At 39.8% G+C, this 22,462-nt stretch overlaps 1 protein-coding gene across 1 annotated transcript in view; it reads left to right on the forward strand.

Moving 5' to 3' along the window:
- Window positions 1-22,462, forward strand: part of ZFAND3 (zinc finger AN1-type containing 3) — a 368,849-nt gene that overhangs the window by 107,651 nt on the left and 238,736 nt on the right. Inside the window, exon 2 of the mRNA XM_054722490.1 lies at window positions 1,727-1,767. Within this exon, the coding sequence (XP_054578465.1) occupies window positions 1,727-1,767 (41 nt within the window). The remainder of the gene's footprint in view (window positions 1-1,726; window positions 1,768-22,462) is intronic.

The following is a 22,462-nucleotide window of genomic DNA, read 5'->3' on the forward strand; positions in this document are numbered from 1 at the left end:
TGTTTTTGGAGGGGAGGCATTGCGCTTTTACCATATGAAGAGAGCTGACCTAATTACCATAAATTAAATCTTTAGTTGTGGGATCATTCTCCCAGATTACCCCTCTCCTCTGTATTGGAGGCATTGGAGGCATGATGTGGTGAAAACAACACAGGCTTTAGAGTTCAGCAGATGAGGTTCATCCACTAACGTGTTTTGTAACCTTTGGCAAGTTATATACCCTCTCGGAGCCTCTGTTTTCTAGTTTGGTGAAATGGGGTTGAAGGCATCTGGTATCATGCTTACCACATAGTAGGCATATAAAAACTGTTAGATTCCACTATTAATACATCTTCCATTTTTTCATTTGTATGCAGTTATTGATGCTTAAATTTCCTTACTTTGTTGTCTTTATATTAAGTAGAGTCTTAAAGAAAGATCCACCTGTTAACGTAGCATCTTCTTTGGGAAGAAGAAATAATGACCATCCCTTCTTGCCCCAAGATTTACCCACCCCCGATTTTGTCACCTTATGATAGTTACTAACCATTGGTTCCATTACATTGGCATACAATCATAGTCATCAGGGAATACTTCCTGAGGAAGGCTTTCATTAATTATAAAGTTTACTAAGGAGGCAGAAGAAAGTTGGTTTATTCCACGTGGAGGAGTGGGTCTGGGCAAAGACTAAAATATGGGGAAGGGAGTTGCTGAGGAATGAGGCTGTAAATAGGTCAGATTATTCAACAGAGTATTCCAGGAGTCTTTTGGCAGAAAGCTGTAGGAATGAGTCTAGTACTTAAGAATCAGGAAGGGAGATAGCAATGAGAATAACTTAGAGACAAATTATTATTGCTTGCCCACTGTGTTGTGCCTGGGCTGCTGTGTGATGCCACATACTGTGCTATGTTGTTTACAGAGGATTGCAGGATGGCCTTTGGAGTTGGCTCAGTACCGAGGTCACATACTTCCTCTGCACTTCTACAACTCTGTGACCTTGGGCAAGCTGCTCACCTTTCACATGGACATGCGACTGTATGGCCTTGATTTCCTAAGACCTCTGAATTTAAGACCCCTTGTAGGAGGTGGTGGGAACATTTTCTCATTAAATTAGTCATTCCTTACAGCCAATTGTATGATGTTTCCTGGTTGTACAAATGTTAATGTGATTAAAAAAAAATACATTTAGAAGCAAAGCAATATAATTCCCATCTCAGGGATGTTAGGAAAATTAAGATAATGCATGTCAAGTGCCCACCCAAGTTATTTTTCCGTGACTAGTAGCTATTATTAACGAGGAAAGGACATGAAAAATAATTTTATTGGGAACATCTGAAGGAAGAATTTTAAACAGCAAGGTCATAATGTGACAGGATCTTGAAATAGGAATGGAATGAGGGGAAAGAAGACAAGATAAAAGTTCAAGTAATGCTGCAGAGATAAATGAATGTGTATACAATGAGGAAGTTTTACCCCTTTACAGATAAAGTTTTCATTGTAGTGATAACTTTGTGATATATGTTCCAGTGTGAACAGCAGGAATGTGATAATTATGTGGGAGAAATAGCTGCTAATCACAAAAAATAGTGCATTGGATAACTCACAAATAAGAAGTATTGTGTTTTGTTGTGGGGGTGGTGTGGCTGGTTGGGGACTTATTATTAATTTATTAGTGTAGTTGCCTGGCCAGTGATACTGAATTTTTAGCTCTTCTTTCTTTTTTTTTCCTTTTTCTTTTTTGCCCTAGGTCCAGCAAGACTATGAACCTCTGTTCCAAATGCTTTGCTGGTAAGTGCAGAAAAGGATTTTTTATTTACTTTTATTTTTCTTCTTTTGGTTGTTCTTAAGACTATCTACATCATTTGGCTCTCCTTTGGGTTTACGCATGGGGATTTGTTTCTTTGCTTGTGTGTGAAAGCAATTTCTCTTCAACAAGGTGCTTTATATATTTTCCTAGGACTATTGAAATAGCCTTCCCAAATGAAATGAAATCTTATGTGTACTTGCATCAAACAAACTGTCCTCAATGTACAGTTGTGGTGTATAGTGGAATTGTAAAAACTCATATTGTACTAAGGGTAATATATGTTCATGTTTGATCTTGAATGATTAATGGTGAATATTACTTTTACCAATGAGAATGCAAGAGAAAGAATATTTCATGTTGGAGTCAGGAAGACAATCACACTGAATTAACCTTTTTTAATCCAGTCCTTCATTTAAATCACCTTGGGTAAGTCACTTAATCTCTTTGGGCATTAGATTCATCATTTGTAACATGAAGGGTTGGGGTTTGATGTTTACCAGGTGTTCTTTCAAGCCCCAAATGTTGATTGGTTGACTCCTTGAATTTATGATTCCTTCATGGAGTTGAAGCCTTCATGTTTCCTTTTTTTTTTGAAAAAGAACTTTATATCTAAATGATCTTATATAAAGCAACTAAGTCTTTACTACTTGAGATATGTTTTTTCTTTTAATCTTTTAATTGAGATATGTTTAACTTAACATTCCTTCTTTATTACTTTATTTTGTCAAAGATAAACAAAGCTGGACACTAGTTAAAGTGGTAAGGATAGCTCTTAATCAGTAATTTACTGCTATAATAGAAGGTCCTATGTGAACTGAACTCAACTTGGATTTGTGCAGAGGGACTGGGCATTTTAAAAGGTTAGGGACTAGACAGGGTTTGCTATTTTGGCTCAGTAGAGTCAGGGAAATGACAAATTACAAAGGGTTGATCAGTGTAAATGATAAGGTGGGGCGGTGCCTCTTAGCTGACAACCATGGAAGTTAGGATTCTATCCTAAAGAGATTGAGGGACTGAGACCCTCTCCTTCCTGATGACCACCTTTTAAAGGAATGGCTTTCATGTCCTTGAGCAAAAACTTCAGAATTGTAGGAGATACATACACATCTCAAAGGGTCAAGGATAATTCACAATTGTAAATTCTTTTTAGTAAGTGCTCTAAGATAGGGTGCTCTGGGGGCTGTAGTCAGATGTTGGTTATAACAAACCTTAAATTCTTTTGACAACCCTAGGCAGGCACTTAACGAGGGGCTATGGTCAACCTAGGGATGGGGCCTTGAGCTGTTAGAAATTATTAGTGTTTGTCTAAATCTTTTACTGTTGGGGGAGAGGAGTAGATGAAATCATTTGTGTTAAAAGTCTATAGTTTTTATAGGCCAAGGTTGAGGCCTAGTTGAGAAAAGGCTCAAGAGGATCCTAGCTAGAGTTTGGTAAAGGGGAGAATCTTTGTCAATTTTTATCTTCTATTCATTATGCCATTTGAGCGCCGAAATAATCATAGTATAAGCTTTAGACCTTTGCATTTATGTCTAAACTAGGCGGTAAGTGGGAAGGAGTTGAGAGGGCTGGGAAAGCTGGCAGTTTGTATCTGTTAAACGTTTAGAATTTGTCAAATACTTTAGGTCTTTAAAAGGAAAAATACTGGTAAGTTTGGTTTTTATCTAACTATTAGCGGTATCTCTGCCATGTTAAACAAATGTATTCTGCTTTTCTTACTCTTCATATCTACAATTACAGGTATGAAGAGATGCTTCCTCATTGATGAGAGTTTAACTTTATAGTAAAAATGAAAGTAGCAATAAGACAAAATGTTTTGTGGTTATTCCCATAACAGGGTTGCAAATTCTTATATCATAGCAGGTAAATTAAAACATTTTTGCACTAACCTGCTGCTCTTACTGCTTGGAGTTATACTCTAATCTCTTTTCTGCTTTTATTCCCTGTTAGAAATTAAGAATAGAGTGGCTTAATTCTCGTAACCTTTGAAAGGGAAAAATTGTGTAAGTTACAGCTAAATTTTGAGGATCTGCAGTAAGAAGAACAGAGTGAATCTGAAATTTTTAAGGTTGTTTCCTTTTAGACATTGTGGTGTACCCATCAGGGAAATAGTATTAAAATACCCACTCCAATTAGTTATTTTATAGCATGGTGAGGTTTGGGCAGGATAGTGGAATCAGTGTGCTTCTCATACCTTGATTTTTCAAATCACCTTTTCCCAGAAGAAAGGCAGCTTCTATTTTTAAGATGAAGTATTTTTTTTTCTCAAGAAAAATTATTTTAAATTGATGTTACATGCAATAAACAACAATTATTCAAGAAAAATGATCTTACATATAATAATATTACATGCAATAAACATTAATATTTTAAGAATAAAAGGATTTTAAGTATAATAATATTACCAAAACTGTACTAACATAGTATGATATCACAAAAGTTGTAGGAAATATTAAAAACCTGCAAATAACACGATTACTTCTATTATATTCCAGTGTATATTTTTTTCCTCTGGCTCTTTTTTTCTTCATCAGTTTATGTTGTACATTATATTCCACAAATGAGTGAGATCATGTGATATTTATCTTTTTCCGACTGGCTTATTTCACTTAGCATGATGCTCTCCAGGTCCATCCATGCTGTTGCAAAAAGTAAGAGTTGCTTCTTGTTAACAGCAGCATAGTATTCCATTGTGTAGATATACCACAGTTTTCTAATCCACTCATCTGCTGATGGGTGCTTAGGCTGTTTCCAAATCTTAGCTATTGTAAATTGTGCTGCTATGAACATAGGGGTGCATATATCCTTTCTGATTGGTGTTTCTGATTTCTTGGGATATATTCCTAGAAGTGGGATTATTGGGCCAAATGGGAGTTCCATTTTTAATTTTTTGAGGAAACTCCATACTTTTGTGAATGACCCATGTGCACTTGAGAAGAATGTATATTCTGCTGTGTTGGGGTGAAATGTTCTATAAATGTCTGTTAAATCCACCCAGTGTGTCCTTTAGAGTCTGTTTCCTTGTTAAGTTTTTGTCTAGAAGATCTGTCCAGGGAAGTCAGAGGGGTGTTAAAGTCCCCTACTATGACTGTACTGTTTGTTGTCAATCTCTCCGTTAAAGTCCTCTAGAAGTTTTTTTTTTTATATATATATATTTAGCTGCACCTATATTGGATGCATAAGTGTTTACCAGGATTATATCCTCTTGTTGAATTGATCCCTTTAGTATTATGTCATGACCTTTGTTGTCTCTTGTGATGGCCTTCATTTTAAAGTCTATTTTGTGTATATGAATATTGCTACTCCAGCTTTTTTTTTTCTTCTTTTCCATTTGCATGGAAATTGTTTTTCCATCCCTTCACTTTCATCCTGTGTGTGTCTTTTGTTTTGAGGTGGGTCTCTTGTAGATAGCATATAGTTGGGTCATGTTTTTGTATCCATTCAGCTACCCTACACCTTTTGATTGGAGCATTTAATCCATTTACATTTAGGGTTATTATTGAGAAGTACTTATTTATAGCTATTTTAATTCTCTATGACTAGGTTTCTCTCTCTGTTTCTTCTTCTCAGCAATCCCTTACAGCAATTTCTTTAGCATTTCTTGTAATGCTGGCTTGGTGGTGATGAACTCCTTTAGCCCTTTTTTGTCTAAGAAGCTCTTTATTTGACCGTCTATTTTGAATGATAGCCTCGCTGGATATAGTAATCTTGGTCTCAGATCCTTGCTTTCCATTACCTTGAGTACTTCATGCCATTCCCTTCTGACCTGTAGAGTTTCTGACACTGAGAAATCAGGTGTCAGCCTTATGGGAACTCCTTTGTAGGTAACAGGTTTTTTTGTTTTGTTTTGTTTTGTTTTTTGTTTTCCTCTTGCTCCCTTTAAGATTCTCTCTTTGTCTTTAATGTTTGGCATTTTAATTATGATGTGTCTGGGCGTGGGTCTTTTTGGGTTCTTCTTGTTTGGGGTTCTCTGTGCCTCCTGAACTTGTGTGACTTTTCTTTTACCAGGTTAGGGAAGTTTTCTACCATTATTTCTTCAAACACCTTTTCTATTCCTTTCTCCCTTTCTGCCTCTTCTGGCACACCTGCTATTCTAACATTGTTATGTTTCACCTTGTCCTGCAGCTCCCTTAAGCTGTCCTCCTGTTTTTTAATTGTTTTTTTTTCTTTTTGGTTCTCTAATTGAGTGATATCTTTAACTCTGTCTTCTAATTCACCGATTCAATCCTCAGCTTCTCCTAATCTGCTGTGTATTCCTTCCAATGTGTTCTTTATTTATGTTATATCATTCTTTATCTCAGACTATTCTTTTTTCATAGTTACTATATCTTTTTTCATACTGTTGAGCATTTTTAAAATCATTACTCTGAACTCTGTTTCAGATAAATTTATTATCTCTGCTTCATTTATCTCTTCTGGAGAATTCTCTAGTTCTTTCATTTGGGGGTTGTTTCTTTGTTTCCTCATTTTGGTTGTCTTTCTGGGTTTGTGACTATGTATTAGGTAGATCCTCTACATATCCCAATCTCTAGTGCAAGACAGTATTAACCTTTTGCACTCGGATGTCGAGTGTGACTTGACACGGTTAGCATTAGAATAAAGGAATCGAGAAAAAAGCAATCGAGTGCAAACGGTTAAAGGCTGTTTCTGACTAATTGGATCAGGCAAAGATTCAAAGCCTGCAGAGACAGCCTCTGTCTATAGACTAATAGGATTCTGACTTGACTTGCCCAGCAGGCAATCATCCTCAGGTGTGGTGAGAGTTTTTTTCAACAGGGTGGGGAAGTTGCTTCTGCCTGGAGGCTAATTGTTACTTTTAATCTCCCAAGTGGCCTCAGGGCAAGGTGTTTTCCAATAGGGTGTGTCTACTGTCTTTCCCCCAGGCAAGGCAGATGTCTATGTGGGAAAGATTTCCTCTTCGGCTTGAGGGAATGGCTCAGCCCAGGAAACTTGGGGTGCTGCCTTCTGAGCTCTATCCCCCGAGTCCCGACTCCTAGCTTCTGCTCTCACAGCTCCAGTCTACTTCACCCTCCCTCTGCCAGAGCACAAGATGGGAATTTTTGTGTGTTGGCCCTTCAAGAGGGTGCCCAAACTTTCAGCTGCCACTCCCTGGCAGACAGCACCCCACTGCTTTTCACAGCTAGATGTTATGTGGGTACTGTCCTCAGATTTGGTGCTTTCTGCTGGGGAGTCCAGCTTTGGGATTAGATCCCAGAGTTCTCAGTGGCACCCCCTCACAGCTGAGATTTCTCTCCAGGACTTCAGTTGCCATCTGTGGGTGCCTGGCTAGCCCTTTTGCGCCTCCATCCCTCCTACCAGTCTCTGTGCGGTCTCTGCCTTTGGTCCTTGGGTATCAGGGTTCTTTCCTGTGAGTTTTCCGTTGATTATTCAGGAAGCCTTTCCACATTTCAGTTGTAATTCCAGCTTGTTCCTGGAAGCATGTCTGTGTAGCATCCTGCTACTCTGCCGCCATTTTTCTAAAATGAAGCATTTGAAATAGGGCATGTTTGTCTGCCCTAACCGGTTTGGCTCAGTGGATGGAACATCAGTTGCGGACCAAAGGGTCCTGGGTTCGATTCTGGTCAAAGGCATGTCCCTTGGTTGCAGGCTCCTCCCCAGCCTGGGCCCTGGTCGGGATGCGTGCAGGAAGTAACCAATCAATGTATTTCTCTCACATCGATATTTCTCTGTCTTTCCCTCTCTCTTCCACTCTCTAAAAATCAATGGAAAAATACCCTCGGGTGGGGATGAAATAGGGTATATCTGTCTTTGTATTTCTGTTGACTTGGATTTTTTTTAAAGCTGAAAGTCCAAGAAAGATTTCTTATGTATAACACATATCCTACCTAATAAAAGGGTAATATGCAAATTGACCACACCTTTGCTACGCCTAAGCCACACCCACCAGCCACGCCCAGCAGCCAATCAGGGCGAGTATAAAAATAAACCCAACCAAGATGGCTACAGCCACAGAGAGCAAGGTTTTCCAGGCAACAGAGGAAGCCAAGCTTTCCGCCTGCCCTTGCTAGGCCTAAGCCTCCACTCAAGCTACAAAGTTTCAATTATAGAAGGTAAACAAATCTTAACAGAAATGGCGGCAGCCCCGGAGCTGGAGAGAGCAGGCCAGGGTTGCCCCCGGCAACGGAGAAAGCAAAACTTTCCGCACACCCTGGCCAGGCCCAGGCCTCCGCTTAAGGCTACAAAGTTTCAATTATAGAAGGTGAATTAACCCCAACAGAAATGGCTGCCGGCCATGGAGCAAGCAGGAGGCTTGGCTCCGCTCCAGGCTACAAAGTTTCAATTGTAGAAGGTAAATAAATTCCAGATACAAGGGCCTCCTCTTGGGTCGCCAGGGGGCGTGGCCGGCCTGCAAACCACCACAGGCCCCTTGCTCAGGCCGCCTCACGCCCCAAGGGAACCCCCATCCTGATCCGGGACACTCTTCAGGGCAAACCAGCTGGCCCCCACCCCTGTACCAGGCCTCTATCCTATCAAATAAAAGAGTAGTATGCAGATTGACCATCACTCCAACACACAATATGGATGCCCCCATGTGGTCAAAGATCCTGCCCCCATGTGGACACAAGATGGCCACCACAAGATGGCCAGCAGGGGAGGGCAGTTGGGAGGCACCAGGCCTGCAAGGGAGGGCAGTTGAGAGGGACCCAGGCCTTCAAGGGAGGGAAGTTGGAGGCGATCAACCCTGCAGTGGAGGTCAGTTGGGGGTGACCAGGCCGGCAGAGGAGGGAAGTTGGAGGCAAACAGGCTGGCAGGGGAGCAGTTAGGCATCAGTCAGGCTGGCAGCGGAGTGGTTAGGGGGTGATCAGGCTGGCAGGCAGAAGCGGTTAGGGGCAATCAGGAAGGCAGGCAGGCGAGCAGTTGGGAGCCAGCAGGCCTGGATTGTGAGAGGGATGTCCGACTGCCCATTTAGGCCCGATCCCACCGAGATCGGGCTTAAATGGGCAGTCAGACATCCCTCGAGGGGTCCCAGATTGGAGAGGGTACAGGCTGGGCTGAGGGACAACCCCCCTCTCCGTGCACGAATTTCGTGCAACGGGCCTCTAGTTGGTTATATATTTGTTGAAAAGAGTTCAGCTCATCAAATTCTCTCAATCATTGTGTTGTCTATTGGAGGGTATCTGTCTGCTATGGGTGTATGAAAAGCCAGGATATTATAGAAAGTAATGTAGTAAACATCCACAAGCCAACCCAGAATTAACAAATACTAATATTTTGGTCTTCTCCCCCTTTGTAACATTTTAAAAGGAAACTAAAATTTCATAGTTTTCTTTTATCTCAGTTATCCTTTTTCCACTTCACAGACTACTATTTTTAAAAAAAATTGATTTCAGAGAGGAAGGGAGAGGGAGAGAGAGAGAGAGAGATGAGAGATGATGAGAGAGAATCATTGATTGGCTGCCTCCTGCACACACCACACTGGGAATCGAGCCCGTAACCCCGGGCATATTGCCTGACCGGGAATCGAACTGTGACTGGCAATCACCATTCTTACCCTTGTATTTATACTTTTATTATGAATGGGTATTTATGTAAATAATGTATGATTCTGTTTTAAAAATGTATAAGTAATATGTTATACTAGTCATTCTACAACTTGCATTCTTTTTTAATAATGCTTTTAGAAACCAATCATGATGACACATGTTGCTTTAGTTCATTTTAACTGTTAAAATAATTCTATTAATGTCCTGGAGCATTCTCAGTTTATGGCTTTTTGTACCAGTGAATATATATAACAACATCCTTTGGTACTCCTCAGTGTGGTTGATGAATTATTAGTCACCCTCATTATACTCTGCCCCAATTTATCTACTCCCCTGTTAATGAACATGTAAGTTCTTTTCAATTATTGTTTTTATATCACAGTTGCAACCTCATGTTTCTCTATTTTTTAAAAATTAACACATTGGATTATATTAAGACTGTTTCTATATTAGAAATCCTATTTTTTGTGGCGTAGCTTCGTTGTTTTCAAATGAAAGCAAGACAAGGGCAGTAGGTCCTTAATTGATTAGCAAAGCTGAACTCTGGCCGCCCTTTCGGACCTCTTAGTCTATAGCAGTTTGCTGTCTTACTAATAAGCATTCATAAATTGTGTAGCTAATTGTTATGCTAGTCAAGGTAAATGAAGCAGTGTGAAGATATTATGGAAATTATGTCAAGAACAATTGTACTTCTAATGGGAAACAAAATGCTCTGTTTTGTAATTAACAGAAAGACAACGCCTTTTAGTCGTTAAGTAGAAAAAGTGTGACCATGTGTCAGTACTTTAGGCGAAAAGGGAGAAATTTAATAGTTACTGGGTCTTTTAAGATACTTTGTCATTTGGCTTTATTTCTGTTCACATGTTTGTCTAAAGTTGTGGTCTGTGGACTGGTGCACGGGATTGTTCATTGAGGCACTGAGAGAAAATTGTAGAATTTCTACTTACATCTATTTTTATTATCCTTTACATATTAATTTTTATAATGTACACAACCTAATTGCTATTGGTTTCCTAGAGTTGCTATAACAAATTACCACAGATTTGGTGACTTAAACAACAGAAATTTATTCTCTCACAGTTCTGGAGGCCAGAAGTCTGAAATCAAGAGGTCAGCAAGCAGGGTTGGTTTCTTGTAGATTCTGAGAGAGGATCTATTCAATTCCTTTCCTTGGCATTCCTTGGCTTCTGGACATTACTCAGGTCTCTGCTTTTTCTTCACATGCCCTTCTCACTTGTGTTTCTTTTTTACTCTGTCTTTTCTAAGGACAGGTGTCACTGGATTTAGGGCCCACCCTTATGTAGGATGATCTTAACTGGAAATCCTTAGTTACATGTGCAAAGGTGCTTTTTCCAAATAAGATTACATCCATAGGTTCCGGGTGGACTTTTGGGGAGGTTGTGGGCGGGGGGAGGGTTTGAGGATGGGTCACACCATTCAGTACACTGCAGGAGTATATAATTATTTTAAAAAAACAACAGACATGTAAGAGGTCTGTGCTCAAATTTTATAGTAATGTTATACCTCTACCAAAGAAGTTTGGAGACCCCTAGTTCTGAGACCTGCTTGGGTTAGATGTGGTTGGCCCTTTTGTCTGTATAAGACACTCTCTTGACTGCACCATGCTACAGATATTTAGCATAATTCTTGATCTGGCTATTTTCTTTGTGCTTGAATGAGAGGGTTACAGTGAGGTTGCTTTTTGTTGAAACTTCCTGGTTATAACAACCCTTGCACTTAATTATTTGTCCATAGTAGAAATGGCTGGTAAAAGGATAGGGCTTTATTTTCAGACCATTAATGTATAACTAAAATGTGATCTTTAATGTACAAAATTTTCTGTCAATTAAAAATGTCTCACTGCTCAGCTGGTTTTTTGTGTGTAAACTAGAGCTAGCTGTATGTTAACAATCCTATTACCAAAGATTTTTTTTTTTTAATTTCTTAACTTACTTTTAGAGTAAATATTGCATATAGAGAAGAAAAAAATACCTTAACACTTCTGGTTGGGAGAAAAATAACAAGGGTATAATCATAAAAGAGGAATTCCATAAAAAGGATACTTAAAAGAGAAGTGGAATAAGAATTAATGTTTGTGAAATAAGATGGAAGAAGGGCCAAGGACAAATATCCATGCTTTTAAAAAGGTGATAAAATTCTGAGATGAAATAATTGCAACAATAACTAAGATTTCTGCAGTCCTTTTATAATTTATTTTTAAAAATACATTTTTATTGATTTCAGAGAGGAAGGGAGAGAGAGAAATAGAAATATTAATGATGAGAGAGAATCATTGATCGTCTGCTTCCTGCATGCCCCCTACTAGGGATCAAGCCTGCAACCTGGGCATGTGCCCTTGACTGGAATCGAGCCCAGGACCCTTCAGTCCACAGGCTGATGCTCAGTCCACTAACCCAGATCAGCTAGGACAGCCCTTTTATAATTGAAATCCATTTTGCATAATATTTATCTCATTTGATCCCCACAACTTTGGTGATTTTGTATCTCTGTATTCCAGATGAGGAAACTGTGGCTCGGATTTATTAAATAATGTTCCAAAGATTAAATAAAATTAAAAGGAAAAAACTGAGATTTGGTATTAGGTGTTTAGACCAGAGGTCGCCAACCTTTCGGACCTCACGGACCACTGGTTGACGACCCATGGTTTAGACTACAAATCTCCTACCATTCGATATTGTTAGAAGAGAAGGTAGTAGGTTTAGATGGAAATGTTCTGTAAAAACCCTGTGAGGATGTCGCAGTAGCATTGTTTTGCATTTGTGCGTAGGTTAGGGCTGTACATTTTACTTGTATATGCTCTTTAATTCAGTTTCAGTTTGTCTTTAGGTCTCCAGGGAAAATCAGAGAAATAGTGCTGGAAGCTTCACAGCGTAGCTAATTTGGGAAAGGTTCGCATGTGTGTTGTGGGGAGTGTTTTTGTCTAATGCGTTTTCTATTTTGGTGGTGCTCTATTCATTTCTTAACATCTTTCTTGTTTATGTTCGTATAACTTTTAGCTCATTAACCTTGCTCTCTGCACTGCATAGTGAAGCACCATTTCTAATTTAGTCTCCAGTGCTTAGCTTTGCAGAAGGTCTTAAAAAAAACCTGGAGGTGTGATTTAATTGTAGGGCTGTTTGCACATTGTCGGTATGAAGGCAAAGATGAAGTTCATATTTAGACAGTGCAACCTGCAGGTTTCATTTGTTAAACCTGCTTGTTGGTATTTCCATTCTCTCATACATGAGTGCATAATGATGTTGAAAAAAATTCTCGTTTTGTTGTATCCATACTTAGCAATTTGGTTGAGTTATGGGAGAGCACCGAATCCTAACTGCTAGACCACCAGGGAGCCTCTGGTTGAGTTATGGAAAAGCCTGTCCTCTGCCTTGTGTATTTGCTCATTTGGAAACCTTGTATAGTTTATAGAGACACTAGTGATTTGTTCCCCAGTCTCCCTGTGGGTTTTATTCCATATTACAATCTAATTCCACCTCCTACTCCCATACTCCTGTGCCGTTAAGATGCAGTTTGTTTCATCGTGTGTTTTTGTAATCCAAACTGAATGTAATGAGCTATGTGCTTCAGGGACCCGGCTTTGCCTTGCCAATTAGAACAAAGCGGTTACTGAGAAAGAGTATGTTTTAAATAAAACATGGCACCTCTGAGTGGGACTGACACTCATTTGGGAGTAGAAGAGATGGTTTTAACTCTTTGACTCACAAGGAAGAGCCATTACTAAAGATCAGTAGTATTTTTGGGGAAAGAAGGGTAAAGATTTACCTCCATAAAATACGGGTTTGTAAATTTCCTCATGGACTAAATTAAAAATTTGTCCTTTCAAGCCTACTTTTTTTTTTATTTCACAATTAAAACGTGTTAGCAAAATTCTCTTAACTTCCTGAATATTTAACCAATAGCTGCTGGCAGTTTATGAATTTTGAACGATTCATGCATAGAAAAGTGAGGGTATGTAACACCATAGCTGGTAGCCTCTTTATTTTCTCATAGATCAAGCCAAGTTTTCAAATTAATAGAGAACCCCCAAAAGATACATGAAAATTATGAGGCAAAATATAAGGTTTATAGTGTGTGGCTGTTATTTTCAGATGATAATAGAATTTTGCGTCATCAATGACTTAAGACTCTAATTTTAGCAGCACTTTCATTAAACACTTGAAGGACAGATGTCTTTAAGTAGATATTTATGGGCTGAAAGTTTACAGCTCTACTCCAAAGGAGACTCCCTCCTAAGTTGGCTCTGGTATTGTATTTGTATCTGCACTAAAAATAATAGAGTTCTGTTTTTAGCTAATATACCAAAGAAACTTAAGAAATTCAACATTGGCACAAGGAAAACATGAAGTTGCTTGTGTTTTTTTCTGTTTTTCATTGGACTTAAAGTTAGACAACATTTTAACATTTACTAAACCTATACAAGCAAGAGAGAACAAAAGGAATACATTCATATGGAACACTTTACTTAAAAAGTATGTACATACGCTTTGTTGAAAAAAATTGTTTCTGGAAAAATGAGCTCTGTACTAGAGGAAGCTAGTTTAATTGGAGAAAATTAAACTCAATATATACATTTCTAACACTGTCCTATGAAAGGCTTATAAGCCCTACTGATGCTTTGAAGAGACGGTCATTATGACAACCTTATTAAAATGCTCCATAATCCATTTTTCCCCCTAAAATATATCTTGATTGATTTCAGTGAGGAAGGGAGAGGGAAAGAGAGATAGAAACATCAATGATGAGAGAGAATCATCTATTGGCTACCTCCTGCACGTCCCCTACTGGATCAAGTCCGCAGCCCAGGCATGTGCCCTTGATGGGAATCAAACCTGGGACCCTTCAGTCCGTAGGCTGACTCTTTATCTACTGAGCAAAACCAGCTAGGGCTCATAATCCATTTTTGAAGATTAATGCTCATATTGATAGTATTTTAAGTTTGAAAAAATTTCTGAGTAAAAATAAGTACAGCTTATATCTGCTGCTACTTTCTCCTTAGCATGGTTCTAACCTGTACCTGAACTAACAGGCCAGGACAGATCACTTTGAAATATTAAACATCTTCAGAAATCACTGAATTAGCTTGCTTTGCATAAAGTGATAATGGTGTTTTCTTTGATTCATATGGTATAAGATTGAGTAGCTGTTAATCTCTATGCTTGAAACACAAAGTAATGTCAGAAAGAGTCTCTCTCAAAAATTCTTTTAACATAGGTCCTAGACTTCTAATGGCAACTGAAAGCTAGATTGTTCATTTCTTCTATGCCATGTTTTGTAACATGTTTTTAGGAAGTCTAGAAGTATTGAATCACATTAATCATGTAATATTAGGAAATGGTGATCTTAGACTATTTGATTGGAAGGAATACTAAAGTCTTTCCTGTTCAAAGCACTGCTGCTTTTCCTGTCCAAAACACATTTCCTGTCCAAATGCCTACTGAATTAATGAGTTTTAAAGTAAATAGGTGATGGGGGTAAAGTGGCTTGTTTTTGTTTTTCCATCTTTTATATATATCTTTCAATCTCAGTTTCCTTCTGTTATGTTAATAATCTTGAAAATGGAACTAAAAAGAAATCTGTAACTAAGTGGCAAAAACACTTTTATTTGTGGGTACTTCTAAGGCATTTTATGCATGTTTTCTGTTCACTATTTGCTGATCATTTTGCAAAATTAAGTTTATTCATTATTCAGTAAAGTTGGTACAGTTAACAATTTAAAATATATTGATTATAATTTTTTACCTTAAAATTTAAAAAATAATGAGGCTTGAATTACATATGAGATTTTATTCCAATTAAAGAATCATGGAAATATCCTAAATATGTTTTCTACATCATTAGTGCCTGAAAAGAAATCTCCCTGAACTTGACAAAAGTGTTTGTTTAAGCCTTTTTGTTTCCAAGCCAATATGAAGTTTCATGTCTCTCTCTGAATGGACCTTTTTTATGGTGTCCTTTATAACATACACAAACCACACAAAATTCTCCTCTCAAAATTCTATTTTAAAATTTTATTGTTTTATTTTTAAGTTTATTTTTAAAATTATGTTTTATTTTTATTTTTGACATTTTTACAGATGTCCCCATTCCCCCCTCCCTTTGTCCCATCCACCCAGACCCTCCCCTCCCCTGCCCCATACTACATTGTTGTCTGTGTGTATAGGCTATGTGTATATGTTTTTTGACTATTCTCTTCACCTTCTTTCATACTATCTATCCCACGCACCTCCCCTCTAACCCCTATCAGTCTGTTCCATGCTTCCATGTCTATGGTTCTATTTTGTTTGACAGTTAATTTTGTTCATTAGGTTACACATATTACTGAGATCATGTGATATTTGTCTTTCTCTGCCTGGCTCATTTTGCTCAGCATTATAATCTCCAGGTCCATCCATACTGTTGCAAAAGATAAGAGTTCCTTCGTTTTTACAGCCATATGTTATTCCATTGTGTAAATGTACACAGCTTTTTTTTTTTTTTTTAATTGTATTACTAGTGGCCCAGTGCACGAAATATGTGCACAGGTGGGTCCCTAGGCCTGGCCGGTGATCAGAGCTGATTAGGCTGCCGGCTGCTGGCCGGGTCCTTCTTTCATTCCGCGCTGCCCCTTGGTGGTCACTGCACGTCATAGTGAGCGGTCGAACTCCCACTCAATTAAACTCCCGAGGGAACAATTTGCATATTAGTCTTTTATTATATAGGATTATTTATTTATTGTATTAATTTTTAAAATTTTATCTTTATTGTTGAAAGTATCTACCTAATAAAAGAGTAACATGATAATTGACTGTACCTTTGCAACGCCCACCAGCCAATCAGGAGTGAGTATGCAAATTAACCCAACAAACATGGCGGGTTAATTTGCATGCTCAGGCGCTGAGGGCCGGGGTGGAGCGGGATGCTTGTGTTGTTGCCATAGCGACGATGCAGGCGTTCCGCACCACCCCAGCCACTCCAGGCCTCTGGGCAGCATGGGAAGGTGGAAAGGAGGCTCCAGCCAGAGCGAAGGCGGTGCCGACAGCCACAGAAAGGAAGGCCCATTCGTGCACGAATCTTTGTGCATCGATCGGGCTTCTAGTCCTATATAATAAAAGGCTAATATGCAAATTGTCCCCTCGATCGGGAGTTCGACAAGGGGGTGGGGCCAGCCAGCCAACCGCCAACAGCCCCTCCCTCAGCTGGCCCTGCCCACAATCGCCCCCTCTCCCCCCAATCGGGACAGGCCAGCTGGAGGAGGGGCTGTTATACACTGAGTGGCCAGATTATTATGATTTCTGAATGCATAATAATCTGGCCACTCAGTGTATATCCTATATAATAAAAGGCTAATATGCAAATTGTCCCCTCGACCAGCAGGCAGGCCGGCCGGCCAACCGTCCATGTCCCCTCCCCCTGGCCAGGCTGGCCAGACCCCACCTATGCACAAATTCATGCACCGGGTCTCATGTATGTGTGTGTGTGTGTGTGTGTGTGTGTGTGTATGTGTATATATTTATATTTATATTTATAATTATATTTATATTTATATTTATATTTATATTTATATATACATACATACACACACACACACACACACACACACACACACACACACACACACACATACATATATACACACACACTAGAGGCCCGGTGCACAAAATTCGTGCATGGGGGGGTGTCCCTCAGCCCAGCCTGTACCCTCTCCAATCTGGGACCCCTCGAGGGATGTCCAACTGCCCGTTTAGGCCCGATCCTGGTAGGGAAGGACAATTGGGGGGGACCCAGGCAGTTGGACATCCCTCTCACAATCCAGGACTGCTGGCTCCCAACTGCTCGCCTGCCTGCCCTCCTGATTGCCCCTAACCGCTTCTGCCTGCCAGCCTGATCACCCCCTAACCACTCTGCTGCCAGCCTGATTGATGCCTAACTGCTCCCCTGCAGGCCTGGTCACCCCTAACTGCCCTCCCCTGCAGGACTGGTCACCCCTAACTGCCCTCCCCTGCTGGCCTGATCCCAACTGCCCTCCCCTGCAGGCTTGTTCCCCCCTAACTGCTCTTCCCGGCAGGCCTGGGTCCCCCCCAACTGCCCTTCCCTGCAGGCCTGGTCACCCCCAACTTCCCTCCTCTGCCGGCCTGGTCACCCCTAACTGCCGTCCCCTGCAGGCATGATCGCTTCCAACTGCCCTCCCCTGCTGGCCATCTTGTGGCGGTCATATTGTGTCCACATGGGGGCAGCCATCTTTGACCACGTGGGGGCAGCCATCTTGTGTGTTAGAGTGATGGTCAATTTGCACATTACTCTTTTATTAGATAGGATAGAGGCCTGCTACATGGGTGGGGGCCAGCTGGTTTGCCCTGAAGTGTGTTCCGGATCAGGGTGGGGGTTCCCTTGGGGCGTGGGGCAGCCTGGGCGAGGGGCCTGTGTTGGTTTGCAGGCCGGCCACGCTCCCCAGCACCCCAAACGGAGGCCCTGGTATCTGGGATTTATTTATTTTCTATAATTGAAACTTTTTAGCCTTGAGCGGAGCCAAGCCTCCTGCTTGCTCCATGGCTGCAGCCATTTTTGTTGGGATTTATTTATCTTCTATAATTGAAACTTTGTAGCCTTGAGTGGAGGCCAAGTCAGGCCAGGGAGGTGGGAGCTTAGCTTCCTCCATTGCCGGGGGCAACTCAAGCCTCCTGCTCTCTCCAGCTCCGTGGCTGCTGCCATTTTTGTTGGGATTTATTTATCTTCTATAATTGAAACTTTGTAGCCTTGAGTGGAGGCCAAGTCAGGCCAGGGATGTGGGAGCTTGGCTTCCTCCATCGCAGGAGCAACTCAAGCCTCCTGCCCTCTCCAGATCCGTGGCTGCCGCCATTTTTGTTGGGATTTATTTATCTTCTATAATTGAAACTTTGTAGCCTTGAGTGGAGGCTTGGGCCTGCCAGGGTGTGCGGAAAGCTTGGCTTCCTCCATTGCTGGGGAAACCCAAGCCTCCTGCTCGCTCTGTGGCTGCAGCCATCTTCATTGGGTTAATTTGCATACTCGCTCCTGAGTGGCTGGTGAGCATGGCTTGTGGGTGTAGCAGAGTGATGGTTAATTTGCATATTACTCTTTTATTAGATAGGATACACACACACACACATACACACTTACACACACACACACACACACACACACACACACACACACACACACACACACACAGAGTTGCCAGATTATTATGCGTTCAGAGAACATAATAATCTGGGCACTCAGTGTATATATCCCCCTTACCCCCCAATGGCCCCTCTCCACCTCTAACTCACCTCCCCTGTCCGCAGCCCTCACTACACTATTGTCTATGTCCCTGGGTTATGTATATATGAATATAAGATCATGTGATACTTGTCTTTCTCTGACTGACTTATTTAGCTTAGCATAATACTCTCCAGGTCCCTCCATGTTACCTCAGTGGGTAAGAGATCCTTCTTTTTTATAGTTGTATAGTATTCCATTTTGTAAGTGTACCGCAGCTTTCTTTTTTTTTTTCTTCAGTATATTTTTATTGATTTTAGAGAAGAAGGGAGGGAGAACCATCAACATCGATTGGCTGCCTCCTGCATGCCCCTCCAACACGGGTGAGCACCCTTTCTAGGAATCAAACTGGTGACTTCTTGGTGTATGGGCTGACACTCAACCACTGAGCCACACTGGCTGGCTATCACAGCTTTCTTATCCAGTCATTCAATGATGGGCATTTGGGCTGTTTCCAGATCTTGGCTATTGTGAACAATGGTGCTATGAACATAGGTCTGCATATATTCTTTCTGGTTAGTGTTTCAAAATTCTTAGGATATACTCCCAAAAGTGGGATTGCTGGGTCAAAAGGCAGTTCCGTTTTTAATTTTTTGAGAAAACTCCATACTGTTTTCCACAGTAGCTGTACTGGTCTGCATTCCTGCCAACAGTGCACAGGGTTTCCTTTTCTCCACATCCTTGCCAGCAGTTGTTGTTTTTTGATTTATAGATGATAGCCATTTTGGCAGGTGTGAAGTGGTATGAAATTGTGGTTTTAATTTGCATCTCTCTGATAATGAGTGATGCTGAGCATTTTTTAAAAATATGTCTCTTGGCCATTCTGTATGTCTTCTTTGAAGAAGTGTCTATTCAGGTCCTTTGCCCATTTTTTAATTGGACTGTTTGTCTTCCTGGTATTGGGTTGTATAAGTTCTTTATATATTTTGGAAATTAACCCCTTATCAAATGTATCATTGGCAAATACATTTTCCCATACAATGGGTTCTCTTTTCATTTTGTTGATGGTTTCTTTTGCCTTGCAGAAGCTTTTTAGTTTGATTTTGTTCCATTTGTTTATTTTTTCCTTTGTTCCCATTGCCCTATAAGATATATTGGCAAACATAGTTTTGCAAGAGATGTCTGAGATTTTACTGTCTATGTCTTCTTCTAGGATTTTTATGGTTTTATGATTTACATTTAAGTCTTTTATCCATTTTGAGTTTATTCTTGTGTATGGTGTAAATTGGTAGTCTGGTTGAATTTTTTTGCACGTAGCTGTCCAGTTTTTCCAGCACCATTTATTGAATAGAGTAGACTTTCTTTACTCCATTGTATGTTCTTGCCTTCAAAGTTTTTAAATGACTCTGCAGGGGGAGCCTAAAAAAGGGAAAGTATTTAAAAAAATGTTTTTGTTATTTTTTAGAGAGAGAGAGAGAGGGAGAGGGATAGAGAGATAGAAACATTGATGACAGAGTGTCATTGATCACCACCTCCTGCACACCCTCTACTGAGGATCATGCCTGCAAACCTGGGCATGTGCCTTGACTGAGAATCGAACCTGCGATCTCTTGGTTCCTGTGTCAATGCTCAACTGCCAAGTCACACCATCTGGGCAAGAAAATACTTTTTTTATGTTTCCTTCAACCAGAATTTGTCTTTATTGAAAAGAAAGTCAAAAGCAGTACATTCCTTTTCTTTTAAGATGATCAATGTTTTGTGTTTTGGCCTATAATGGGTGTCACATAGAGATGGTGTCACCAACAGCTTGTGTAGCAATTTAAAAACATGGGTAATGGCAGTGCTGGATATTAATATTTTGTCTTTGAGGGGTTAGAGGAAACTGCAATTATCTAGAAAAATAGCAAGTGAAGCAGATGCATTGGTACATTATCGGCAGTATTATTTTAGTGGTAGTCACTTATTTTTGTGCGTGCTAAATAAATGGCTTAATCTTTATAAAACAAAAATTAATGTTTTGCCTAAAATACTTTTTTATATAGTTGTCATATAAAGTATTTGATTTTGTTTTAAGCAGACTTTTTCTTTTTTTTTGTGTTAATATTCTGAGTATGAAAAACACAGCTCTTGCTTAAGTGCTTGTCAGACACCTGGACGCTTGTGGCACTCAACCCTTCTATGTTGAGTCCTTGTTAAAATTCTGTGGGTGCTTCTAGTTGCACCATAAATCAAAATTCAGAGAACCAGTGACAGAATGATGTTTTTGATATTTCAAAGGGCTGGTGTATTTTGTCTGTAGTGGCTTCATTGAAAGGTTGTCTTTTGAACCTCTTTGTGAGTTTTAGATGTAAATAAATGCACAGTATTTAGGGCAGAAATTCAGAGTAAGAGAATGGAAGGGAGTGTAATGGCACACAAGAAGCTTGTCTTTTATTTATTTTTTTAACTGCAACCAAGGAAACCTTTTCAAAGTATCTTGTAAAGGTCAGATTTCATGTATTTACTATCTCAGCTTTGTGTGACTGAATAGAGGCTATTTGGCTTCTTGATTTATAAGATATTTACCTATGACTCAGTATTTTGTGAACACCTCACATTGTCTTTACTGTGGCCCCACCCTTGTAATAGAAAACAAAGACAAAGTTTGCACTGATAGAAGCTCTTCCTCATAAACTTTTATTGCATAACACAAAAGAGCATTGGCCTTGGAGTAAAAGTAATTGTTTCAATTTTTCAAAAACAAATTAGGGCTTTTCCCTTCCTTTGTGTACTAGTATATTATAAAGTATCAAGATACCCTGTCTCAATAGTTCACAGTTGGGGCTTATTCCCTTTATTCTGTTGTGGCCTGAACTTGGTTAGGGGAGAGGGAAACATTTTTTCTTAACTGAAATTAATTGAGTTCAATTAAATTATTATCTCTTAAGTTCACTGTGCTTTAATTTCTCACAGTATTATCAAGGAATCGTTTTTTACTGTTTTGGAAACTAGTTTTAAAAAGTTTTGCAATAACCTGGGTGAATCTTAAAGACATTATGCTAAGTGAAATAAGCTGGTCACAAAAGGACAATTAACTATCTTTCCACTTATATGGGGTACCTAAGAGGTGAAATTCAGAGAGACAGGGAATGGTGGTTGCCAGGGGTTGGAGATTGGGGGAAATGGGAAGTTGTGGAGATGGAAGGTGGTGATAGTTGCATAATGGTGTCAATGTACATAAGGCCACTTAACTCACTTAATTAAAAAATGGTTGAGATGGTAAATTTGATGTTATATGTATTCTATCACAATTAAAATAATGATTAAAATAAATGTTTAATCTTGGATTTTGAGTACAATTTTGTTCTCTGCATTTGCCAAGAATTAGTCTTCGTTTAGATTTCTCTTATTAACAGGGAGGTTAAGTGTTTGTTTCAGTAGCACATATACTAAAACAGGAGGTTAAGTGTGAATATACTTTCTGTGCAACCAATCTATTTTCAGTAGAGGCAAAAAAACTAAAAATATTTACAGAAACAAATAAAAATTAGAACTGAAAGTAGATTTTCCTCTTTGTGTTGTGTATATAATTATCAAAGACAGTGTAGTGGCTCTGACTTTGGACAAGCTACGTAATCTGGAATATGAGCTAATTTGTCAAATGGAGGTAATTATACTTTTCTCTCTAGGAATCAAATGAGATGATGTAGATAATAATCTCTTTTAAAGGTATTTATTTTGTCAAAGTACTGCAAGCACATAGTCAGAATAATCCTATCCAATAATAGACAAATATGCAAATTGACCATACCTCCAACACAACCACAAGCCACACCCACAAGCCACGCCCACCATCCAATCAGAGCGAGTATGCAAATTAACCCAGACCAAGATGGCTACAGCCACAGAGAGCAAGGTTTCCTAGGTAACAGAGAAAGCCAAGCTTTCTGCCTGCCCTTGCCAGGCCTGAGCCTCCACT

This window comes from Eptesicus fuscus, chromosome 10, assembly GCF_027574615.1.
Source record: "Eptesicus fuscus isolate TK198812 chromosome 10, DD_ASM_mEF_20220401, whole genome shotgun sequence".
NCBI lineage: Eukaryota > Metazoa > Chordata > Mammalia > Chiroptera > Vespertilionidae > Eptesicus > Eptesicus fuscus.